Genomic DNA, 25,714 nt, shown 5'->3' on the forward strand with positions numbered 1-25,714 from the left:
AGGTGATACAGGAGAACCAGCATGGCTTCACCAAGGGCAAATCCTGCTTGACAACAAACTAGTGGCCTTTAATAATGGTGTCACTGAATCAATGGACAAGGGAAAAGCCACTGATGTCATCTATCTGGACTTCAGTAAGGCTTCTGACACAGTACCCCACAACATCCTTCTCTCCAGATTGGAAACATATGGATTTGATGGGTGGACTGTTCAATGGACAAAGAACTGGCTGCAGGATCGAGTCCAGAGAGTGGTGGCCAATGGCTCAATGTCTGGATGGAGATCAGTGACGAGTGGTGTTTTCCAGCGGTTGGTGCTGGGGCCGATACTCTTTAATATCTTCATCAGTGACATCGACAGAGGGATCAAGTGCACCCTTAGCAAGTTTGCTGATGACACCAAGCTGTGGGGTGCAGTCAAAACACCAGAGGGATGGGATGCCATTCAGAGGGACCTAGACAGGCTTGAGCAGTGGGTCCAGGTGAACTTCATGAGGTTCAACAAATCCAAGTGTAAGGTCTTGCACCTGGGTAGAGGAGACACTTATTATTAATACAAGCTGGGGGATGTAAGGATTGAGCACAGCCTTGCTGAAAAAGACCTGGAGGTACTGGTGGATGGCAAGCTGGACATGAGCCAGCAGCGTGCCCTCACAGCCCACAAAGCCAACTGTATCCTTGGCTGCATCAGAAGAAGCATGGCCAGCAGGGAGAGGGAGGTGATCCTGTGCCTCTACTCTGCACTGGTGAGGCCTCGCCTGGAGTACTGCATCCAGATGTGGAGTCCTCAGTACAGGAGAGACATGGACCTGTTGGAGCGTGTCCAGAGGAAGGCCACAAAAATGATCCAAGGGATGGAACACCTCTCCTACACGAGGACAGGCTGAGAGAGCTGGGGCTGCTCAGCCTGGAGAAGAGAAGGCTGCAAGGTGACCTGATAGCAGCCTTACAGTATCTATAGGGGAGCTACAGGAAAGAGGGGGACAGACTCTTTAGCAGGGTCTGTGGTGACAGAACAAGGGGAAATGGCTTTAAGCTCAAAGAGGGTAGATTTAGGTTGAATATAAGGAAAAAATCTTTTACAGTGAGGGTGGTGAGGCACTGGAACAGGCTGCCCAGTGATGTGGTGGATGCCCCATCCCGGGAGACTTTCAAGGCGAGGCTGGATCAGGCCCTGGGCAACCTGATCTAGCTGTGGTGTCCCTGTTCATTGCAGAGGAGTTGGACTAGATGGCCTTCAGAGGCCCCTTCCAACTCTAAGGATTCTATGGTTTATTGAAGAATTTTAAGAGTTAACAGTAACTGATGGGGGGTAGAGCTCCTCTAAGCAAACTACCCTCATCTAAAGCAGTGTCAGTAATCCAGGTTCAGCTTTCCATCAGGGCTCAGAGCAGCATTCTGTACGTCTGAAGCATAGGCTACAGGTGCTCTTCATTATTACCTGAGAAGAAACCAACCTGCCCAGCAGCAGCCAGCTAATCATTAAGTCCGTGCTGCAGGAGGCCAGCAGAGTGATTGCATAAAGTCGTGTCGCGTAACAGCAGCAAGCATCAAAGGGTTTCATGCTTCCTGCAGGAGGAATTTCTCTTTTGGCACACCACCGACTGATATTTTGCTGTTTCTGCACTCTGAGCGCATTCAAACTTCGGCACCGTGCAGCTTCCCTAATCCACCCAAAACACAACGAAACAAAATCAGCAACAACAACAACAACAAAAAAAAAACCACCGAAAATAAACAAAGCCCCCAAACCCTCCCCCTGACAAACCCTTCAGCAAGCAGAGGGCTGCCCCCACCTCGGAACCCCGCCGGGCAGCGCCAGGCCGAGGGCGGACTCCCTCCCGCAGCCGCCCCGCGCCCCTCCCGCACCTGCGCGGCTGCGGGCGGCGCCGGGACCGGCCGGGGCGGGGGCCCCGCAGAGCCGCCTTAAATCCCGGCCGCCCCCGTCTCCCTCCTTCCCTCTCGCTGTCCGCTCTCTGTCCGTCCGTCAGTCCCTCGCAGCCGCCAGCAGCGCGCCGGCCCCATGGGTAGGTGCGGGGATGGGCGTGCGTGCGTGCGGGTCGAGCGCGGTGTTCCTCCTGCTGTTGGGTAGCGCTTTTTTCAGAGGGAGTTTGCCGGGGGTTGAGTTGCTTGGTGGTTTGAGGCGCACAGGAGCGCGGCTGGCAGCTTCAGGTAGGAGCAGAGCCCATCCGTGCAGTCGCTGCCTGGGCTCCCAACATGGGATGCCCAACAAAACCAACGCGGGGTGCTCAACACAGGGCACCCAATGCAGAATGCCTAACAAGATCAATGTACGAGGCCTGACAAGTCCGACACGGGTTGCCTAACGTGGAGTGCCTAACGTGGAGAGCCCAGTGAGACCAATGCAGGGCACCCAATGCAACCAGTGTCACTGCAGCCCAGATGGGTTGAGCACCTCCTGTAGAGGTGAGCAGGCAGAGCTTGCCCCGAGGATGCCTGGGTCCCTCTGTCTTGCTGGGGAGGATGGTGGGGCCCCTGTGAGAGAGAAACCTACTTTGTGTGCCCATGTAGCATCAGGCTTGCTATGCTATAGGTTTGTTTTAGTGCTTGTTGTGCTGGCCTCTTTCTAGAAGAGGGTCTGTGGCTGCTGGTCCCAAGGGCAGCAGCATCCTTGTGAGGCTGCTCCAGGAGGAGGCAGAGGCTCAGTGGAGTGGGAGCAGCTGGCTGTGGAGTGGGAACATCCCTCCTGAGCAGAAGGGCTGGCTTGGCCATAGAAAGCAGCCTGTTAGCTGGGTAGAACGGCTGTAACAGCAGTGTGGATCACAAGCTGGTCAAAAACACCTCAATACCTCAAGGAAATACTGAGTGTGGCTGCTTAGAGTGAAAAGGAATAGTTCTGGGGCTCGTTCTTTGTGGGGAGAGAGTGAGAGTTACTGAGGCTTGCCCTGAAGAGGGAGTGCACTGACATGCCACCCACAAACCCCAGATTTGTCACTGAAATTGGTGCAGAATGCCGGGTGCCCTGTTCTTTTTGAGGTCTGTTCCTGAGGCTGCCTCATACTTGGAGCTGCTTGAATAGTTTAGGTTCCTATGTTGAAATGTTGGCTATCTGACATAATGTTGCTTATACAGTACACAATATTTATACACATGGTGTTGTATTCTGTATAGAATTGTGGGTTTGTACGTGTGTGTGTGCATGTATATATTTATACACAATATATTACAGTATGTCAATGCTGAATAGAGGAATAAAGTCAAAATAGTGGACGAGAAAGTGTCCCAAACATGAAGTCAGTCAGTGTTCTCTGGAAAATACTTCAGAAAGACTTCTTGCAGAGGCGATAATTTCACCCTCTAGCACGGAAAAAACCAGCCACCTACAAGTTCCATGATTATTATTGTAATTATTATTTATTTTTTACCCAAGGCTTAGATAACAGATTGGAGTGAGCTGCTCAGGCTGGTGTTCCCTGTGTGTTATGGAAAACTTGTGGTATGGCACATGCGTTCTGGAAATGCCAAAAAGCAGAAATAATCAAGGAGTTAGGAAGGCTATCTCTAATGCTTATCTATCTTCCATATATCTGCTCACACAGGTTGCGTGGGGGATGTTGCCAATACCTTTAATGATCTGGTATTTGCATGTGCCCTGAAGTTGGTGTGTTAGTGCTTTCTGGATGTTACTTGAGTTTTAGGAAACACATTCTCAAATTACCTTCGTCATACATTCTGCCTTTCCCATAAATACAGCTATCCAGTGAAGGAAAGAATCAATTCGTTCACTGATTACCAAGTTTTCAGAAAAGGCTCTATTAAAGTACCATGCCAAACACCATGTGTTGCTGTCAGCTGTTCTCGTTTGCTGTGAACTATGGACTAAACTGCTAGCAAACATATTTTTCTTATAGGGATCTATTATGGGCTCACTTATTTCGCAGGCAGGGATTTCAAAGTTCACGTCTTGTACTTGGCCTTATCTTAATGATAATGAACTTGTTCATGTGGTCCCCTAGGAAATGCTGACATCCACTCTGTGGGTGCTGGCCTTTCTCCGGCACGGTGCAACCACAGCTGAGCATGCCCTGATGGACAGTGCTTGCAGGACCCTCCAGATCACGTGAATGCACGGCAATGTGTGTCATCAGTTGGGCTGTGCGCTCAGCGCTTGCTAGGTCTGAGCAATGGGCAGGACTCAGCATCCACCTCTGCAGGGCACCTTGGCCATGTTCTGCACCCCCAGCTAGTCCTTAAGGTGACAACTCTGAGAGTGAGCTGAAGCGGGATGCGTCTACTGAGATGAACTGTGCGTGCTGTGCAGCTGTGGGAGTGCTCACCGCAGCAAAGGCAGCGCTTCACCTCATCCCTCCTTTTCCATGTTTCTCTGGCAGCTTATGTGAATCTAAGCTTTAGCTACACTTCAGCCTGAAAAACAAAAAGAAATCAAGTTTCTTTTATAGTCTTTTTGCGCTGTAAGTCCCTCTGACTGAAAATTCACTTATCTTAAGTGTATATGTGGTTAATGAACAATACTTGATATGGAGCTGAGCTTTTCCTGTGTTTCCCTTTGGCTTTAAAGAAGTCTGACTCAGTTTCCACTAACATGTGTGTTGTTTTTTTCTTTCCCCCCTACAGCCGCAAAAAGTAAGAGTAAGAACTCATCAGTGGTAAGTATTGCTCTCTCTTACGCTATAGTGAGTTCCTGTGCTTGCTCCTTGGGTTACTTTGGATAAACTGAGCTGTGCAAAAACAAAACAAAAAAAACCCAACCCAAATCGAAACAACGAAAAAACACAACACCCTGCAAACATAAGATAAACATATTTTACATGTAAAGTAATGAGTTGCTGGCCAACACAAACACCAGATAACCTGGCAGATCCCTACACCCCAGCTAAGCATTGGCACGCTCACCACCCTGATAAGAAGCCTGAAGAGCCTTTGGCAACATAGATACCAGCTGGGAGAGGAGAGTCCCCGGAGTTCATCCTCACTGTCACTGAACTGTCAGCACCTGCTGGCTCTCCTTGTGGCATTCTTCCTTGTGAGTCTTTGAACTGTTAACAATACCTCTTGGCAGTCCTATATCTGTCTGCAGCCTTGCGTTTCTTATCTTTCAAGGCTGTACTCTGCAGACTTTCCCTGCAGCTTTCCCACAGCTTCCTCAGTAGCTGAAGCCAAGGGTGTGCGGTTGGGTGGTGCCAGACCAGAGCCTGGGATCCCCAGGGCAGAGGAATGTTATAGAGTGTTGTAAATAAAATGCAGCTTCTGGGTTCTTACCTCTTCTGTGGTGGATTGAGTGCTTTCTGGATGTGGAGATCGCAGCAATATTGTCAGTAAATGTGTGCATGCACATGAGTAATGCATGAGGGCACATCTAATAGGTGCTGAGACAAACCTTCACGATGGTTCCCCATTGGCTGCCTTTGGAGCAGACAGTGCTCGTGCTCCACTCCTGACTTTTTCCTTACAGCTTGTTCCCCCCTGTGCTCCCAAAATAGAATTCTTCCCCTCCCTAGTTTGCAGCCTGGCTGTGCAGATGTTCACATGGCTTACTGACCATGCCCTGGCCTGTGCACTCTCTTCTGTGTGACCTTCAGGCTGCTAGAAGTGGAGCCCAGGTGCAGTGGAGCAGCTTGTACGTTCAGCTGAGAGAGACTGGCATTTACAAGTGACTCCTATCTGATTTTTCATAGAATCACGGAATGCTTTGAGTTGAAAGGGACCTTAAAGCCCACCCAATTCTAACACCTCTGCAGTGGGCAGGGCTGCCACCTGCCAGATCAGGCTGGCCAGGGCCCCATCCAACCTGGCCTTGAATGTTTCCAGGGGTAGGGCACCCACAGCTTCTCTGGGCAGCCTGTGCCAATGAAGTTTGGGATAAATGTGGATTGTCTTCCTCTAGAGACACCTCTTTCAGTCCACAGATGACGTGAGAAATCGAGAGCAATAGATCTGTTTAGTCTTCTGGTTTTTGTTGCTCTAAAGTTTGATGAATCCCACCCAGTGCTCACCTTGGCTGAAGTCATATTCTTTGGATGAAAATTATTTGCCAAGCCGTGCGTAAGACACGCACAGCAATAGCCAAGGAGACAGCAGTTGGGACAGCTTGGTCATCCCCATGGCTGAGCCATACTAAAGCCAGTGACACTCTCACTGCTTCTACTTTAATTTCTCTTGTATTATTTACAAAAAGCTTACTGCAGCATGCTAGTTTTGTTACGTGCTGTGTTGCTCGTTAAGGTTCTGTCCAGAGTCTGTTGGTGATGTGAGTCTGTGATTTACACATGCCAGGCAGGATTTTCCCATGTCAGGTTTCTTTCCTTTCAGATATGAAGTAAGCAACTTCTAAACTCTCATGACGTGAAGACAAATAAAGCCATAGTTTTATTGTCTGCGCTTCTTAAATTTCATCAGTTTCACCTATGAAATGTCTTACACCCCTCAACTAGTTATTCTCAATTCTTCAAGTATGCACTGATTTTTCTTTAATTTTCAGACATCTCACGTATACACATTTATTTATTCTTAAGCACCAAAGTAAGAAACATTTAAATATCTGCTTTCTTGGCTCTCGTATGATGTATTCAGATGGCTCTGGGACTCTCAAGCCCTTGTAAAACTATATAATTTCATTGTTCCTAGCTGTCACTCTAATAATATCCAAATAAAGTTTCTTAGAACTTAAGCTACAGATAAAAATGGCTTTAATTTCCTTGTACAGAAAGTATTTTTTGTGCATTTCTTAAAAAAATATTAGAGCTAACTGATCTTTACAGTCCAGGTGGATCACTGAAGTGGATGTGGATTGGTGTAGCTTTGGCTACAAAGTACTGAGGCTTATTAAAAATCTAATTCTTGAAATTTGCATAATTAAACCCTTAAAAAGTAAGATATAAAGGATTACATCAACTTGCATTTCTAGTAATTTTAATAGAAATTTTATCATACAGAATCATGAATATCCAAAGTTGGAAAGGCCTCATAAGGATCACTGAGTGCCACTCCTGGCTCCACACAAGACCACCCAAAAATCGGACCATACGTTCACTCAAAGATCAGACTATATGCTCACCCACTAAGAAAAGCAGGTGGTTAGAAATTGAATTTCCAATTCTACTGATCAGGGTAAATTTGCGACTGACGGATGATTTTCTTCTCTGTCACAATGGGCAAGAACTACGTCATAAGTTGTGTTGTAGCAGCTGTGCAGATGCCCATCACAAGAGGTGAAGGATCAGGAAATCTGGCAGTTAGTGCCATGCCATTTTTGTTTAGGAGTAAAGTCAGTTGTATTGGCAAGAAATGAAGGATTCTTTGCCTCACGGAGAATTTGTAAGGATATGGAGCTTTCCTGAGATTTGTTTGAAGGAAACGTTTAAATGTTTGTCCCAACTGGTGGTATTTAACAGCAGTGCCAGGCTTCTAATTTCCTTTTGCTGCTCGGGCTTGGGGTTTCTTTTCCAAAAATGTTGTTTTTTTGCTTCTTTGATTAGCAGTCAAAATGTGCGAAGCGCAATACTTGGAAGTCAAACAAAGCCTTGCTAAAGATGTCACGTGAAGGGAAGGTGGGAAGTCTGAGAACTGGGAGGGGAAAGTGGGAATTGATTCTTGATTCAGGAGAAGGGCATCCTCCCACCTCAGCCCACACAGCCTCCTCACCCTGCGCACCCAGCTGCTCCGGCAGAGGCTGGATGGAGCTTGTTCAAGCAGTAGGGCACAGTACACCATGGTTGTCTGTGCTGCACAGCTCTGAGCTCCTGCTGTCTTTTGTCTCCAGCTGAGCTGCTTTGGCTACCCCTTGAGCATCTTCTTCATCGTCATCAATGAGTTCTGCGAGCGGTTCTCCTACTATGGCATGCGAGGTACATCCCAAGTCCCATGTCTCCCTTTCTCTACTGCTATCCAACCCTGACTCTGGTTTGTAACCTGCTATTTTGTTCTTCCTACAGCTGTGCTCGTTTTGTATTTCAAGTACTTCCTGCGGTGGGATGACAACCTTGCTACAGCCATCTACCACACGTTCGTTGCCCTGTGCTACTTGACACCCATCTTGGGAGCACTCATTGCAGACTCTTGGCTGGGAAAGTTTAAGTGAGTGCTTACTCCTCCTTCAAAAAGCAAGCAAACAAACAAACCTAAACCAATATACTCCAGGATCCTGTTTTTCCCGCAGATCTGAAGCTGCACCAGGGGTTACCAAAATTACAGATATGCTCATCTGTTAAGCTTAACAACTGCAAGTAGCCACTGAAATGGTGAAATGCTATGTTATCTGGAATTAAGTGGGACTTTTAGAATACATTCTAAAACATTTTGTAATTTCAGTATTGACTTGAGTCAGTGGGAGGTTTTACTGAACTGCAATATTCTAAAGCTATGAACTATTTTTGCGTGCGTGCAGTTTCTCAGAGAAGTAATGCTGAATGAAGTGCTTTGAAATATAGCCAAATTACTTTTAACAACCTGATCTTGCTCTTCTGTATAAATGTCATGATTCTAATAGTGTTTACTTTGCCAGAAAAAGCCCAGTAAGAGTTTTATTGAGGGTTATGAGTGAGGAATGCTGTCAAAGGTCTCCCAGAGATTAGAGATGAGGCTGTCCTTGGAGCTGGTTGTCTGCAGGTTGCGTGGTCTTCTGCCAGGCTGATGGCTTCTGGGAGACCAGCCCTGTAATCACTGCCGGGTGTGCTCTTTGTAGCTGGTCTGATCAGTGATGTCTCTTTGCAAACATTTTGATGCCTTGCACATTGAATATATGTGTATCCATTAGTTTAGATAGCATGCTTTAAAGAAGAACCCGATCACCAAGTGAGTGCTTCTTCTGCTGTTCTTGTACCAGGGTGCTCCAAGCTCACTGTGAGGCTTTCATCAAACAGATCTGGGTTGTCCTAGGTCCCTGAGTCTTGCCCTTAATTATTTAGGGGTGCTTTGCCTTTGGGACTGCTTCTACTGGAAGAACAGTTGAACATGGGCTGAACTATAGCCAAGTACTTGATTTCTGACAAAGTTTGAATGGAGCCTTTTCTTCCATACAAGGGAGAGGAATGGACATTAAAGGCGTGGGAGGCATGGTGATTTTGTAATATTGTCTTCACAACAGTATCTCTAGGGGAGCTTTTGTCTTTAAAATATTTTTAAGCTGCATGGAGGAAAAAAAAATAAAGGAACATAGAGAATATTTAAGCAATATTAAGATTAGCGTTAATCGCGTACTTTAGCAGAGTAGTCAATTTGTACTTCACTATATGTGAAATATGATAATGGCATTTTCTTGAGCTGATGATTAAACAGTAACCACTGAAGATTTAAGTATCTCCCATGACTTAGTGAAATTTAGAGAACCTGTTTGTTATCTTGCCTTGCTTAATTAAATAGGGTTATACGAATAAGCAAAAGTCTGCATCAACTATGCGTATGTATAAATATTTAGTTGTCAATGTATGTAAAAGTTTGTCTCCTCTCTTTATAACAGGACCATTGTCTCCCTGTCCATTGTCTATACAATTGGGCAGGCAGTCATGGCTGTAAGCTCCATAAATGACATGACAGATCAAAACAGAGATGGCAATCCTGATAATATTGCGGTGCACATGTGAGTTGCCTTGTACATGCATGTTCTCCAGGTTGGTGGGTGGGCAACTTAAGACTCAAACTTATGCTGCTTGCATTTCAACTGTCTTGCAATCAGCCTTTTACATAAAACTTCAACTAAGATAGCAGAATTATTTACTTTTTCATTTTGTTTCCTCTTTATCCCAGTGCCTTGTCTATGACTGGCTTGATTCTCATTGCACTTGGAACTGGAGGCATCAAACCTTGTGTGTCAGCATTTGGAGGGGATCAATTTGAAGATCATCAGGTATCATCCAGGTTTTCAGTCATACATGTATTTTTACTAATGCTTGGCTATTACAGTAATATAATGAAGTACGTATTAGGAAAAGTGCCTTATTGTAGTGCTTTGTGGGTAAAGAAGATAGATAACGATTTGTCTTGAACTGTGTAAACAAAGTTGGTTCAACCTAGGCTAACTGAAATGGTTTTGGCTGCTCCTTTCGAAAACAACTCTTGAAAACCATTTTCGTTCTTACTGTAGGAAAAACAAAGAAGTAGATTCTTCTCTATCTTTTATTTGGCCATTAATGCTGGAAGTCTCATATCCACTGTAATCACCCCAATTCTCAGAGGTAAGTCCACACATTTATTCATGATGTAGTTAAATAGCAATAAAGGATGAGTGCTGGGAAGCAAGTCATGCAGGCTAAAATTAATAGGAAATTCAGTCTTCGAGTTTTCTTGTACGTCGTCCAACTTCTCAAGGATGAAGTACTACCAAAAGAGAGCTTCCAATTGGAATTGCTTTCAGATCTAGAACTTCTGATCCTGAAGAAGTGTGCTCAAGCCACCACAAATTCTGTGGCTAAAGCGTATTTTAATTCCAGAAAGGTCCAAATGCTGCACCTCTTCCAGTGCCTTTAAAACCATCGCTCAAAGTTGTGTTGTTTGGTGAAAAGGGAAAGTGAGAGTGCTCTGCCCTGGAATTGAAGGTCATTCATTCTAAAGTGTGCCCACACGAAGTATAGAAGCATTTATGAATGTGCAAACATGCTGATCCTTGTGATAAATCATGTTTTTATACAATCAGTGTAGAAGGTTGGTTTCTCTTCTGCTTTTAATCAACAGCACAGTCCAAAACAAAAGGCAGACCAAGTCGCTCATGTATATGGATTTTCACTGCAAGCTTATACAGATGGTGTAGGGATGTGATGGCATGAGTTTGAGGATGACTTTTTTTCTCAAGAGTGAGAAAATACAATACAAGCTCTGGACTGAAATTTCAGCCCTTGGGTTCCTTGACGGCAGCTGACTGAAACAGACTGTGTGGAAGTGTTTTAAGTGTTTGCTTAATGCAAATTCTATTATTTCCCAAAACAGAAGGAGGCATGCAGATGCCACAACATGCACTTTGCCTCCATGATGAAACAGGGTGAAAACTACCTTGGAAAAAACTAACAAATTTGATTGAGGAAAGCTGTACCATTTCTTTCTGCAATTGCTTAAATAAAAAAGAAAAAAAGACATATAACTCAAATCGAAACATTAATTAGCTGCAAGCTATTTCTTTCCTAATGAAAACGCATTGGCACAAGTTGCCCAGAGGTTGTCCCAGAGAGTCTCCTATCTTGGAGACCTTCAAAGGTCACCTGGACATGGCCCTGGGCTGCCTGCCCTGGGTAGCCCTGATTGAGCAGGGGGTGGGACCAGAGGTCCCTTCCAAACTCTACCAGTCAGAGATTTTTGTGATGCATTATTCCCCTTCTCAGTAATGTAAGTCAAACTGCGTAGTGATCGTATACCTCATCAGCTGTCAGCAGAGACTTTTTTTTCCCTTGAGTCAACAATGAATGCAAGGAATAGAAACTCTATGTGAAATGTTGGCAGCAGTCTCTGGGATTTGTATCTAATGTTACATTATACTTCAGCTCAAGAATGTGGCATTCACAGCAAACAGCAGTGCTACCCGCTGGCATTTGGAGTTCCTGCTGCCCTCATGGCTGTTTCATTAAGTAAGTTGAACCGTTTCCATCTTGCTGCTTCAGTTATACAGCTGTGTTTAAGCGATAATGATTTCTGAATCATGAGGAAGTAGTAGAAATCTGCAAGTATTAATCTCTTGAAATACCTGATTGTTTCTTCAATATGTGACTTTTGAAACTTTTTTGGAGGGAGGGCGGATTGACCCAAAGCATTCCCTCTTTTGAAGGAGAGACTGGTGGGGATAAGGCACAATTAAGCTGAAATAGCTGTGTGATATACTGTCTATATTGCGTGGTGTTCTGGGTTACATAAATAAAAGGTCTTCTGAATGTAGGATGAGAACTCAGAAAATGCAGTTTTCAGAAACTGGTCATAGTCCAGGATAGTGAACTGTGCCGGGTAACTGTCCTTTTGCTAGTGAAATACCACACTGGTATGCTGGTGTTTATCAAACTGGTGTATTTTTACAAGCTGCACTCCAGATTGGTCCCTGAGCCTTTCAGGTGCCATACAAAGACCAAGAAACTGATGCTCACGCTAGCAGCTTTTGGAGGTTGTGTTTTATTATTTTTTCCTAATGGTGTGGCTGGTGTGTGCTGTAGCGTCTCTCCTGGTCACATCCCCTCCTGGACCTGGTACCCAGGTGGGCCGCCAGCTCTGCTGTCACCGTCTTATCAGTCACCCAGCCCAGGGTGATGGCGGCTGCTTGTGTTAGCCCACGCCTTGCCAACACGTGGGAGGGTGAGGCCGGGGAACGTGTCTGCGTGTGGGAGCTGAGGGAACGCTGACAAGTGCTGTGGCTCAGGTGACGCCTCACGTGTCCCTGTGTGATGTGACATGCGGTGTCCTGGCCTCTTCAAAAGGAATCATTGAGTTCTTAATCAAGTGCAGCGAGGCCAAAGAGCAGATCTGGAGTGGCTGTTGCTCAGACCATAACTCATATCCCCCCAAGAATGGCCACTTACCCCAGGAATATCAGGGCTTAGTCATGCATCTTTAATGGTAGTAATCTGCTGATATTTATTAATTTGATTTGTTTTATTGTATAATAACATGGCATTAGTCATGCTCATTACTCTTTACAGGGTTTAGTCCCAACTTGATGCGACTACTTAATCATGTTTTTCACACTGAATTATTTGCCACTGTTTTCAGTTAACCACAAATTCCTTTCTGTTTCCTTACTGCAGTTGTGTTCATGGCTGGAAGTGGAATGTACAAAAAAGTTCAACCACAAGGCAATATAATGATTCGAGTTTGTAAATGCATTGGAGTAAGTAGTGCTTGTATTCCCACAAAGCCTGACAGGAACCTTCAAAACTGCTCAGTACTCTCACCTAGAGCAGAATTCGGACATTGTATGAGGAAAACTTAGGAAGTTTTCCACTCTTTTCCTTCCAGAAGACTTCTTGCTGACACCTCCAAATTTAGATTCCCTTTTTATTTGTCTTTATTTGTATCTCAATTTATACACACAGAAAACAAAGCAAGGTGTTAACAATGTGTGACAGCTTATCCCACCTTCTGGGAATATTATCCTTTTGCTCATTCGTGTACTTTTATGCAGCCCTGTAGGGAGACGGGTGAGTATGCATTGACCTGAGTCAAGAAAAGAGGCAGTACTATATTTTACCACAAAAATTTATTGGCTATTAAAAGAATTCATTGTTTACAATGCAGGGTATATTGATCTCCACTGTATTAAGGAGGTTGGGGGATTATATATCAGTGCAAGCCTGTGATGAAGGGAGCTAAATTTGCTTTCTTAGCTCTGCACATCCCAAACTTGGCAGTGTCTCAACTTTGAGATCAGGGCGTTTTTCTCATTGATGGGCTTCCTCCTTCTCCGTGTAGACCTGTGAGGCTGTTATTATAGCCCAGACTGTTGCTTGTCCTACAAACACTGCCAAAACCAAATCTCTGTATGTGCCTTTGCCCATCGCTTAGAGTACTGCCACTAGAGCCCTGCTCAGCTTGGCTTTGTGTGTTGTCACACTAAGAAAGTTTGTGGAATTCTTCAGGACTATATTTTGTGTATATTCCATACTAATAAATTTTTACAAGTCGCAGTTTTTTATAGTGAAATGTGCTCTTACAGCCATTCAGTTCTGAAGAACTGTGCATTTGACATTCTCATGCTACTTGTAAGTTAGTCTTAAGTTTTCAGGCCTTCCAGTTCCTAACAGCAATCCACTTTAGAGCTGCTCAGAGCAGATCTGCTTGGTTTACCTGATCCCAGGCACACGCTTCACTGGATAGGCAGTACGAAGCCTTAAATGCACTCTTCCTTCCAGTGCTTGCAGCAGGTAACAGTGGTCACCCCTAGCATCTTCTAAAGAGGAGTGCTAGAGCAGGAGTGTCATTTTTAACTGTCAAACAGCTTATATTATTACAAATATTTTAACATTATTAAACAAAATTCCAATGGTCTCTCTCCAGTTTGCCATTAAAAACAGGTTTCGGCATCGAAGCAAAGAGTATCCCAAAAGAGAGCACTGGCTAGATTGGGCAAGTGAGAAGTATGATGTAAGTACTATGTGAGCACTGCTGTTCCTCAGCATCCCCTGGCCCCAGTTCCTGTGCTGTCTGCCCCGATCCATTGCCTTGGGAGCTGGGCTGGTAGCTTTTGCACCTCTTGATCGTGTACAAGTTAATGGCTTATGTCCCATAGTCCCCTAGATATGTCCTTTGCTCCCTGCACCCTACACGCCCTGCACTTCTGTCAGTGTCAGCACAAACCTTAGCTCCTTCCCTTTATTTTACTTTTGCCTATGTGTAATTTGCATGCATGAAATGCATTCCACAGTTCCCCGTCATTCAAATGCCTCCTAAGCAGTGCTGCTAAAACCTACCAGGAAAACAGTGCAGCACAGAGCTAAATCTGCTGCCTTTGCAGTGCGAGCATGCTAAGAAGCACAGACTTTTCTGCTGTCAGCGTCCCCTTTAACTGGCACCCCACTCTGGTGTTTTTTAACAGAAATCAGCAGAAGTTAAAGCAACATCCAAAGTTCGGGATATGCGTAAATGCTGCATGAGAGGTCTTGTGTCTCCACCTGCTGCTGCGCTGTGAATTGCAGTGGAAGTGTTGGGTTTTTCACTGAGTTCTATTTTGTAATTCTCCTTGTCTACAGAAACGACTGATTGCTCAGACCAAGATGGTGTTGAAGGTGCTTTTCCTTTACATCCCGCTCCCCATGTTCTGGGCACTTTTTGACCAGCAGGTAAAGTAGAAACGCTTTGCTTTGCAGTTCTAGCTGTGCCCTGTTGCTGTGTGTTCTGGAGGCACTGCACCTGAAAAGATCTTTGCGTAAGGGTGGAAGGCACTTCTCTGCAAATTCTTTAGCCCAATTATGATGCACAGTGGTTACTCTGAGTCAGTGTTCACACAATGTCCTGTGGTCCAAGAGCAGCCAGCTGATTTATCTGGGCATTCCCAGGAGCGATGCAGTGACTGAGGCCTCTCCAGATCTTATCAGCCAGCAGGTGGGAGATGAAATGTTGACCTACACCTTTCTTAGTTCCAGCTCTTCTTTGCTGTCAGTTGAGGTGCAGTATGGAATCCTTGTGTAAGCACTCTGGAGAAGCAGGGAGAAGAGCTGTATGTCAGCTTGCTTCATCCCACAGATTTGTAACAGACACCTCATATCTTTAAGTATAAGCTTGTCATTCCTGTTGATTTGGATGGAGTGCTCAGGACCCAGGAAAGCAGGCTTTCATAATTAAGTACTGCAGTATGAATTTAGGAGGGTATCTGAGGGAATCAGTTCTCTGTAAGGCGGAGTGCATTACATTCTGTAGATAGCCAGCATTCTGCTTTAGTACCAGTAAACTGTAGCTATGAGTGTGACCTGCTGTGACATTCCTTGGTATTCCTCCTGCTCCTGCCCCAGACAACGGTGCAGCACAACTGCAGAGGCCGCAGATACGGTGATACAAGTTGTCTCCCTCTGGGCTGGGCCTGAAGGTTGGCCGCCAGCATGGGCAGGCTTTTTGGGCAGAGGGATGGAAGGCAGTGGGGATCAGGTGCTGCAGTAGGGAGCAGCAGGTCGGGGCCGTGGGCTGTAAGCACTGGGCTGACAGCCACATGCAGCACGTGCCAGCTCTGCGCGGCCTCTCTGGCTCATCTCCTGCAGTGACAGCTGAGAGAAGCATGTGCTGGAAATCATGGTGAGGCTCCAAGTGTGGCATCTGTGCTTGTTTCCTTTCCTTAGTATTATTTTTCATAATTTCTTGAAGCTAGTCAATAAAGTGAAATGGACCATGAAGATCACTTTGTTCAAATGTTTATGTTCCTGTAGCAAGCTATCTTTGTTTTTATTATACTGTCCACCTTTCCAAACACTTTACTTATGAAAACAATTCAAAAGGAAATTTGAGAGACTTATTAACCATGGGATTTAACTCTCTCTTCTTCTGTCAAGGGATCAAGATGGACACTGCAAGCCACAACAATGGACGGGGACTTTGTAGGTTACTTTTATTACTTTTTTCCCCCTAAAATTTACCTTTCCTACCTCTTTTATTTGTTGTCATAATACTAACATCTTTTTTTTTTTTTTTTTTTTTTTTTTTCCCACCAGGGAGCACTTCAGATTCAGCCAGACCAAATGCAGGTAGAGTAATCTCCTACTTGACAATCCTAAGTACTTCCCAAAGATGATATACGTATATTACTGCCTTTAGTAAAAAAGGACTTTGAAAAATACTTAGGTTTTTTTTTTCTGTTTCTCTTCATCTCTAACAGACTGTCAATCCAATCCTGATTGTTATAATGGTCCCAGTTGTAGATGCTGTGATTTATCCTTTAATCCAGAAATGCAAGATCAATTTTACGTAAGTTGATGTCTTTACCTCAGTTCAGCAGAGGCTCATTCTAGTGGTTTCTTTAAGATGCTCTTCTGGCCCTAAACAAAAGCAAGCTTCCAGCTAAGAGAAAAACAATATAGTATTTAAAGTGGGGTTAATATTTAAAACATAATAATAATAAAAGAACTCTGAGTGGTAAACAAAGGCACCAAAGACCAGAGGAGCAGAATTTAATAGCAAAGTGATAGTGCGATTTCTCTTCAAGGTGAGGTCAAAGTGCCTTGATTGCAGAAGAGATGCTATCTACCATTAAAGTTTTCCACTTCCCCATGTCTAACACTCCCCTCCCCTACCAAGTATTATAAGTAGAAACACAACATAATCTTTAGCATGTGATATCTTCTGGGCTTAAAAACTACCTGGGACCAGATGTATTTTCCCTTCAGTTCCAGGGAGGAGCTTTCACACAGAAGTGTTCAGTGAGCCAGTTTTAGAGGGTATTGCATGTTATTTTGAATATTGGCAATGAACTGGCCAGCATTTGCAAGCAGGAGGGGTGGAAGAGGCTCACCAAACTGAAGAAAAGAAAGGAAAGCTACTGGTTTCTAGACTTCTGTCAGCACCAGTGATGCTTCTGGACTTGACTTACCTTGAGGTTGGGAAGAGCTTTTGCAGGAGTGGCTCAAGCTTCCAGCAACCAGATCCTCAGCGTATTGCTCCGTGTTCCTCAAACACGAGCTTTCTCGTTCCCCGAGTTATCCCAACCTTTGTCCCCTGTAACAAAGCCTGTTGTATCATCACATTTATCTTCATATTTCTTTATGTGCAGAGTATATTTCTTAGAATAAAGTCTATGGAGCAAAGATGCAATCCTATTTTTCCATCCAGTTATGAAAAATTATTGGGAGCGTGCTGTGCTGGAAGCACCTCTGTTCATTAGTTCACGTTCTGCATTGGACAATTGATACCATAAATAAAATAGCTACCTTACATTCACCCTTACAGCTTAACTGAATGTCAGTAGCTGCCTCCTAATTCAATATATTTCCCTGACTTGCTCCTTTCAGTATTTGATTTAAACATAGTGATATAGACACGAGTTATTATCCTTTTGTACAAGGTGTAACTTTGCCTTTTCATTGTTTTCTAAGCTACTTATGATACTGGGTGGTTTTTCTTCCTTCTGTTGACTTTTCCAGTTCAAATGCAGAAACCCAGAAACAATTTTGTTTAGATGATGGTTAACCCTAGGTATGAGCCCAGCAGATGCAGAGCAGCAGATTAAGATGCTGCAGGAAACTTAATTTCCCAGTAGTGTAACTCTGAACTCTACACTGGGTAGCTAAATGCTAACATCAGCCCTTCAAATGGTGATAATCTGCTATCTGTAGCCCAATTGATTTCCCACTACAGAAAAGAAAAGTAACAGTTGAAGCTTTGAATTAGATGTTTGTCTTAACTTGTATATACTTTCTGTTGCTGCACTAGGCCCCTGAGGAAGATCACTGTTGGCATGTTCCTTGCTGGCCTGGCTTTCGTTGCCGCTGCCCTTGTGCAAGTGCAAATAGATGTAAGTTCAGCCAGGTGCATGTACTGAATTCTAATACTTTGTTGTTAATGCAGAACAGTCTTTTTAAGGTGAAAATGTGTCAAACACTGTGTGTAAAACACTTGTAAATTAGGAATGTGGGCACAGAAGTAGAGGGAGGGGAAATATAAAAGTATGCTGCAAAACAGTGGGTTCATAGGTAGTTATATTAGAATGCTAATCACCATCCCGCAAAACATCTCACCTGCTGCTATGTTAAATCATGCATTAAAGGCAGCCTCGGGTCTTTAAACTGAGATTAAAAGCTGAAAACCAGAGATCTTCTCTAACAGGGAGCTGCTTTGTGTCTCTGATCTCTTTTGACATCTAAATTGGAGGTGAAGTGTGATTTGCCACAGCCTGGGAAGCATCATCACACCATGAGTAAAGATGATTTTATGACACCTGTTTAAGGCAGGATTCAGCACATCTAGCTTTTCTTGCTTGAAAGGGAAGTGTCATGCTTAAAAGATGTAAAAGATGTAGGTTTTCCCTGTAGCTGGAGAGTCAGTGACACCTCTGGGAGGTGATGACTGCATCTTGAGATCTGAATTGCCATTCCAAAGTGTCCACCTTTCTTCGTGCACTACTGAGATGAGCTGCACGCTTCTTAAATACCTTTTGTGAGGAATGAGGAGATCGCTACTTGATGTCTGGGCTCACCAGCTCTGTCTTCTAGTTGAGAGCAAAGCGTCTGGCCTTCAACAGGACACATCCTGAATACCTTGGTCAAAGGACTAGAGCTGTACATAAAGGTGTACTCACACCGGGCAGAAGCTTGGTCGCAGCTGGTAAATTTCCAGACTCTCATACAGGAGCATCCTGCAGAAAGGAAGATTTAGACCTATTTTAGTTGTGTGATTGTACCTAATGAGAGCGAAAAAGGCCAAAGTACAGGAAGGTTGAGGCAGAATTGAAATATGTGCAGCTTTTGAGGGTCTACAAGAGCAGAAGCTACTTACCATTAGATCGGGTGGAAAGTGGAGTCTCCAGAAGTTGTTCAGTTTCTTTGGGCTCTCACACTGCACAGTGCACGTGTTGCTTTTTGTCAGCTGATCAGCACAAGGGCTGGGAAAACAACTCAGAACATGGCATAAAGAAATTGAGAAACCCATAGTCCCATAAGATGTGGGAAAAAGCCTGTCCCGTGAACTGCTGAGTGGTGCTGGTAGTGGCAGCACCTTACAAGAACATGCAAGCACTGTGAAGAAGAAACATCCTTTCTGAGGGAGCAGTCAGGAAGCTTTGAGGCTAGTAACCAAAACATTATTAAAATTGCATTCTTTTGACTGACAACCACAAATCATCAGGCAAATGCTAATCTTCAATATGAGATAAATGAGAGCATAGTAATTACAGTACATCCTTCAAGTGACTTAGGATAGAGCACTGATTTTCTTCTTTCTTTCCAACAGAAAACTCTTCCAGTTTTCCCTGCAGCTGGACAGACCCAAATCAAAGTAATAAATCTAGGCAATAGCAATGCAGATGTTACATTTCTGCCTGATCTTCAGAACGTGACTGTTCTTCCTATGGAGTCGGTAAGTAAGGAGAGATGGGAAATAAAAAGTCAAATTTGAATGGAGCAAGTCAAAGTGGTTCTTAACTAATGGTTGAAAATTGAGTATTTCCTATGTGTTTTTTTTTTTCCCTTTATTCATTTTAAACACTTCTTCATGTTGTGGAATGATTTATTACTAAAATAAATAAAATAAAAACATACAGTGAATAAAGAAGTAGTACCTATTTCAACACTCTATGAAGTATTAGCTAATATACTAGTAATGTACCAAATACTGGCTTTCAGTTATATGAAAATTTCACTCTTGCTAAAAAGGTGCCATTTCTTAACAGTAAGAACTGCTATTCCTTTAAATAATAATAACAAAAAATCCATCCAGGCCTAGAAAGTCACTGCTCTTACTGTGAGTGATCACTTATGTGAACAGGGAGATGTTTCTGCAGCTACCTCACTTGAGCTCCAGATTTTGCTGTTGAAGAACCCTTTCAGGGTCCTTTACAGCACAATTTTGATTGTTAGCTCTACTGACAGCAAAACGCAGTGGAGCGGATGGATCTTTTTAATAATGAATACAAGGAAGTCTTACCAGCATATTCTCTGGTAGTCTGCTGTCCTGTTTCCATAGAAGAAGAGAAGCCCTCTTCCACTGTCCTCCAGATATAGCTCACGTGGAAACAGAGCTGTGGGGAGAAGATAAGGGTGCCCAAGCTGAATCCTGATGTGGAATTGATATAACCATGATGAACACCTCAAAATAAAGGGTGTAAAATATTCCACTCTCTACTGTAGACATAATCCAGATGTTTTGAATTGTACTATGCACCTATAAAGCAATGATTTTTTTTTTAAATAAACTCGTTAATTTATTATTAAAGTTGTATTACATTCCATGCTTACGAAATGTAGTTAGAATATCTAAACCACATATCCTGGCAATAGTAACTTGTGTTATGCTGCAACATAAGAGATGCAGTTTGGATCAGCGTCTTGTAGGAAGTGTTGCCATTTGGAAAGTGGTTTATGGTAGTGCTATCTCTGTTGCCAAACAGAATTTTGCTTGGTAACAGTAAGGCTGGTTTATCTGGAGAAAGAAATACGTAGCAAAACGTACAGCTTTCCCATAATGCTTGTAGCAAGCTTGCATTGCTTTGAGGTTTGTGTAAAGGAAGAAATCACTGATCAAACAAAGTTAGTGTCTGATGTAGAAAAGACAACAAAAATTGAAGTCAGGAGTTGCTTACAATCTCTGTTACTTTGGATGTAACATCCCTGTCAAATTTTGATCCCCAGAATTTGGCATTTCCTCAAAGGTAGAGACAAATGCCATCACATGGGAATTCACAGCAGTTTGTCTTCGTTGTAGACAGCCTACAGGATGTTTGAGACTTCCCAGTTAAAATCTGTAATCGTGAACTTTGGAAGTGAAAATAGAAGTGAAAGCATCGACTCAACAAGCAGCAACACGCATACTGTCACCATTAAGAATGCAGTAACAGGCATTGTTTCTAGCTTGGTAAGTCTGTCTAAATCCTAAGAAATGTTAATGTCCTAGCAACTGTCTGTGGGGAGTGTGGGAAGCTCCGAGTTCAAGCTCTGGGTAGTATTTCTTTTTTTGTTTTCTTTCTTGTTCTCTCTGCTGCCTGAGAGAAAACTGTACCAGTGAGACTGAACTGTAAAGAGCAGGGCAGGATGCCGGGGGAAAAAAAAAAAGCAAAGCAAACAAAACAACAAAAAATTTACCAATATCTGACCAACCTAACTTGACAGTTACTGTTTTGCCGAGTTCTACATGTGTGGTCTTAATGAATTTTCTAGTAGATGTTTCCTAGCAGGAACCTAAGGGTAAGGTCTGGAATCTTGCTCTGAAACCTCTGTTAATTCTCAATTGTATGTAATAGTGCATATTTAAACTGTTCACTGATGCCGATGAAGTGTCTTGACTAATGGTCTCTTCCACCAGCGGTCTGATTATTTCACATCAAAACCAGAAGAAGGAAGGAATCTAATCAGGTAAAATTCATTTTGCTCCTCAGCTTTTCAGTGGTGTGAGTACTTATTCAGTCTCCCTCTTGGGGGAACTCTTCTTGTTTAATGTCATCTTCTATGCTGTAGGAGATTTCCACTTGCTGGACACCTTACACAGAGGTTTAGGGGGTGTAGGAAATTCCAGAACAAAATTTATCTGAGCTATATTACATATCTATTTTGAGTACGCTTTAGCTAAATCTTGGAAGTAGGTTTCTCTCTCCCTAGAATTTTTTGTTGTAGGCAACGTGTCTACCTTCTTTTGAATTGCTGGTAGAAAATATCCTACCTTGTATGGTTTTTTTTCCACATCTTCCCTTTGTAGATGCATTTGTCACTGACAGAAGTAAATACTCGCTTTTGACATTTCCCTATGAAAGCAATCAGATGGTGTGGGTCTGTCTTGCTTCTTGCATTAGCCATGTCTTCAGGGATTTACAGTTCTTTCAAAAATGTTCATTTTCAAAAGTGAAAGGAGAAAGGCTCCATATTCATTGTGCTGCCAAAATATGAAGTTAAAACTTGCATTCTTTGAAATACTAACCAAAGTATTAATTATTCTTATATTTTAAAGATTTGTAAATAATTTGCCTCAGACAGTCAACATCACTATGGGTGACACGGATTTTGGAATACTGCAAGAGACAAGTATCAGTAATTACAGTCTTTTTTCAGGAGGAAGGTAAGCACATCCCTTACCTTAATCTAACCACTTAAAGAAATAGATATATTTGACCCTGGGAAAAAGACATAGAACTTTTTATTTTACGTAATGCACACAATTGTCTATACATGTGGGCTGAATTGTTTTTTTCTTTCTTCAGAACAGATAGAATAGTGATTTTTACGGATTCAACTAAGTGCAACACTACTTCAGAGGCATTTGGATTTGGTGGTGCCTATACAATCATAATTAATGAGGTGAGTTGCTGTTGGATAGACAACAGTTTTCCCTTTTTAATACTCTTTAATTAAAAGCACTTGAACAATTATTCCTCTTGCCCTTAATTAAACATATAATTCTTATGTTAAACTGTCTGAACATAAACACTTCACTAACAAAGATAATGATGAGCATGACAATGATATACTGCAAAAAATTCATATTAATCACTGGTGGGTTTAAATCCTTAGCTCTGCTTGACACTAATTTGCATGAATTCTGCTGTGAAATAATTGCATTTCTTTACATGCTATATGGTGCTTTGTACGCAATATGTTTTACACTCACAGAACTTTATGTATGATTTTATAGATGATATAGCTCTGTTTAGAATGTCTCTAGTGTACAGAATCTTTATCACTGTTCCTAACGCATCTTTTTTACTTTCAGTGTACTGAAAACGTTAGTCAATTAAGATACATTGAAGATATCCCACCCAATACAGTCCATATGGCTTGGCAGATCCCTCAGTATTTCATTCTTACCTGTGGAGAAGTAGTCTTCTCTGTCACTGGGCTGGAGTTTTCATACTCACAGGTAGGCTTTGCTCTTCAGATCCCTCATGTGTTAGCTCAGGACTCTTAAGCCCCTAACCTGTACAAATGGAGTTCTCCTGAGATTTCTTGTTCTTAAAAGGTGGTTCCATATTGCTGCTTTGTTTGAACAGTGTTCTCCAGAGCCCCCTAGCAGGACTATAGGCAGGTGCAAAATGGGCTTGTTTCGCTGGCGAGTTTTCCATGGAGCTATGTTCTATCCCTTGAAGATTTGGTCACCAGTTCTCAAATCACCTCATACGTGACTCCATTGAAAAGAAATGGAACAGTACTGTTGCTGTAAAACCAAACTGGAGACCCCTCAACTATAAATTGAGCCACTACTGACACTTCCACATCAAGGTTGCACGAGTTTAATCTTTTTTCCCTTGCAGTCTTTAGCAGCTATTTATACACTTCAAATTCCTTTGTCTTCTAGCTTCAGTTTGTATTACTAGCTGAGTATTTCTTCCCTTAATTCTGAGGGAATTATGCAGTTATGAGAACAGAGGTTGCAGCTTGTTTGGCTATGAAGGACTCCTGTTCTTCATTTAGCATGTACCAAGTGAGATAGCCAAATGTAAAATGCACCTGCTATTTAGTGTACACGATGTAAAAAGTGTTTTAGAAACAATTAGAAGGCTCTTGTTCCTCAAAGCCTTCTTGAGATCTGTTGAGTTCTAACACCTAAAATAAACCGGTAAATAATCCCCTCTCCCCCATGGAGAACCAGTGTTTGTTATAATGTGAAAAATGCTGTGAACATCAGAAAGCGTTAGCAGTGTGACTGAAAATTAAGTACTTTGCTTCTATAGGCTCCATCTAATATGAAGTCAGTGCTGCAGGCAGGATGGCTGCTAACGGTGGCTGTGGGTAACATAATTGTCCTTATTGTGGCTGGAGCATCCAAACTCAGTGAGCAGGTAAGCGCACAGGCAAGCGTGCCTCTGTATTGCACTATTACAGCGTGGCTCTAACATGAGGAGAGTCATGGCTGATAATCCTCAGCCGTAACTTTTGAACATCAGCTATTACAGTGGATTTGTATTTATAACTGGAATGCATGAGGCTTAGCTAGAAGAGTCTACCAGTCTGTTGTAGAATTTGTGCTTGGCTGGACGATCCCTTTAGAGTGCATAAGCAACTGAGTTATGAATCTTTATAATCTATTTGGATCAAAGAAACCTTAAAAAACACAATAAAAAAAACTTTAACAAATATTTCCTTAACAAAGGATTCTACCCTTTGCATCAATTGTTTACCACTCCTAGCTCTTGCTCTGTCAGGCTCTTTCACTTGGCAAACAGCAGAATCTAATGTCTGTGCAGTAGACTGCTTCTCATCGTGTGGAAACTCTGGGTGAGAACTTCTGAACTGAGATTTGAGACTAAATTTTGAAACTTAAGCTCACTGCTAATCAACCTTCACCTGCATATCTCAGCCTTGCCATGCCCTTCTGTCTTCTGGCTCCATTGGTTTCAAACCTCGTTCCTTAAGGCATGAATGCAGTTGTTCTCCTGATGAAGAACGCTTGGACAAATCTTCCTCAGACTACTTGTGGCACTCCCTAGGTGAATCAAAGAGGATGATGTTTCAGAGAGGGAAGACCCTGTCTTTGAAACAGGTCTGTCAGTCGTGGTTTCAGCTGAAGTAACCAGAGAGAGCATGAAACGCAGCTGTTGAGGGTTTTCAGATGGAGAGAGATAGCGCTTTGAAACTAGAGTTACTAGTCTTGCTCTCCACTGTGGTCCATAGAAACATATCTAACATTTAGTCCTCCAAGACTTGCAGTACTTGTGTGTGCTCAGTTCCACATTTGGAATTAACCTAATTCCCTGCAAACAGTAGAATGGTGTAATTCTTTGAAAGAATAACTGTTGATGGCTAAATTATACTTTTGTGTTGTTTTTTTTCCAGTGGGCAGAGTACGTTCTCTTTGCTGCCTTGCTGTTTGCAGTTTGCATAATTTTTGCTGTCATGGCTTATTTTTATACATATACTGATCCAAATGAGGTTGAAGCCCAACTTGATGAGGAAGAAAAGAAGAAACAAATAAAACAGGATCCAGACTTGTATGAAAAAGAATCTGAAGCTGTCTCTCGGATGTAGAAGGTGTATTCAAGAGCATTTGTAAATCATGGTAGCCCATTAACTGTCCCTGCAATAAGAGGAATCAGGGTATTGCTGACATCTCTGGGTAACATACCTCATGGGAGAGGCTAAGAAAAGCTGTTCTGACTTAAAATACAGCCTCTTGGGAAGCAAGAGGAAATGATTAATCTCTTGTACAGAAGATGGCATCCTGAGGAAACTCCCGCAGAATTTGCACTCTTAAAACGTACCTCAACGTAAGCTCAATACCATAGCATTAAAATATTGAAATTGCACTTGGCACTATTAGACATGCTGAAAAGATGTATTTTTATACTGTATTTCAATTTTATAACATGGAGGGGGGGAAAAATTGTGTTGCCAAGAAATAGTAATTGAAGCCAAACTGTCTGCGTGACCCTTCTAGCCTCACTGTTACTTGAAAGCACGTCATGTATGCCTTAAATTCTTTTGTATGTCTTTAAGGATAATGGGAGAAAAGCTCTTGGATTTCTCAGATTAAAATGTCCGTGCTCCACATAGCAGTAACTTGGACATGCACTGTGGTGTGCTTTATGTGCCTATTATTAACTGCCCATTGGTATTTTTTTAATTAAGTGTGTTAATGAGGTGTCCACTGAGGTGAGCAGACAATGGCAAATTATATTTAGAATAACCAACAGGAATAAAACTTGTAACAAAATA

At 42.9% G+C, this 25,714-nt stretch overlaps 1 protein-coding gene across 1 annotated transcript; it reads left to right on the plus strand.

The window, feature by feature from the left end:
* Positions 1,917-25,714, plus strand: SLC15A1 (solute carrier family 15 member 1). Its single transcript, XM_021416286.1, has 23 exons — positions 1,917-2,026; positions 4,596-4,627; positions 7,741-7,825; positions 7,913-8,054; positions 9,436-9,555; positions 9,723-9,822; positions 10,060-10,150; positions 11,447-11,530; positions 12,692-12,774; positions 13,941-14,027; positions 14,633-14,722; positions 15,923-15,967; positions 16,082-16,114; positions 16,246-16,334; positions 17,796-17,877; positions 19,311-19,436; positions 20,781-20,930; positions 21,378-21,427; positions 22,017-22,124; positions 22,267-22,363; positions 22,776-22,922; positions 23,734-23,841; positions 24,836-25,714. Exons 1-23 carry the CDS (start codon positions 2,023-2,025, stop codon positions 25,025-25,027), a joined length of 2,145 nt encoding a protein of 714 aa, XP_021271961.1. The 5' UTR covers positions 1,917-2,022; the 3' UTR covers positions 25,028-25,714.

Source organism: Numida meleagris, chromosome 1, assembly GCF_002078875.1.
Source record: "Numida meleagris isolate 19003 breed g44 Domestic line chromosome 1, NumMel1.0, whole genome shotgun sequence".
NCBI lineage: Eukaryota > Metazoa > Chordata > Aves > Galliformes > Numididae > Numida > Numida meleagris.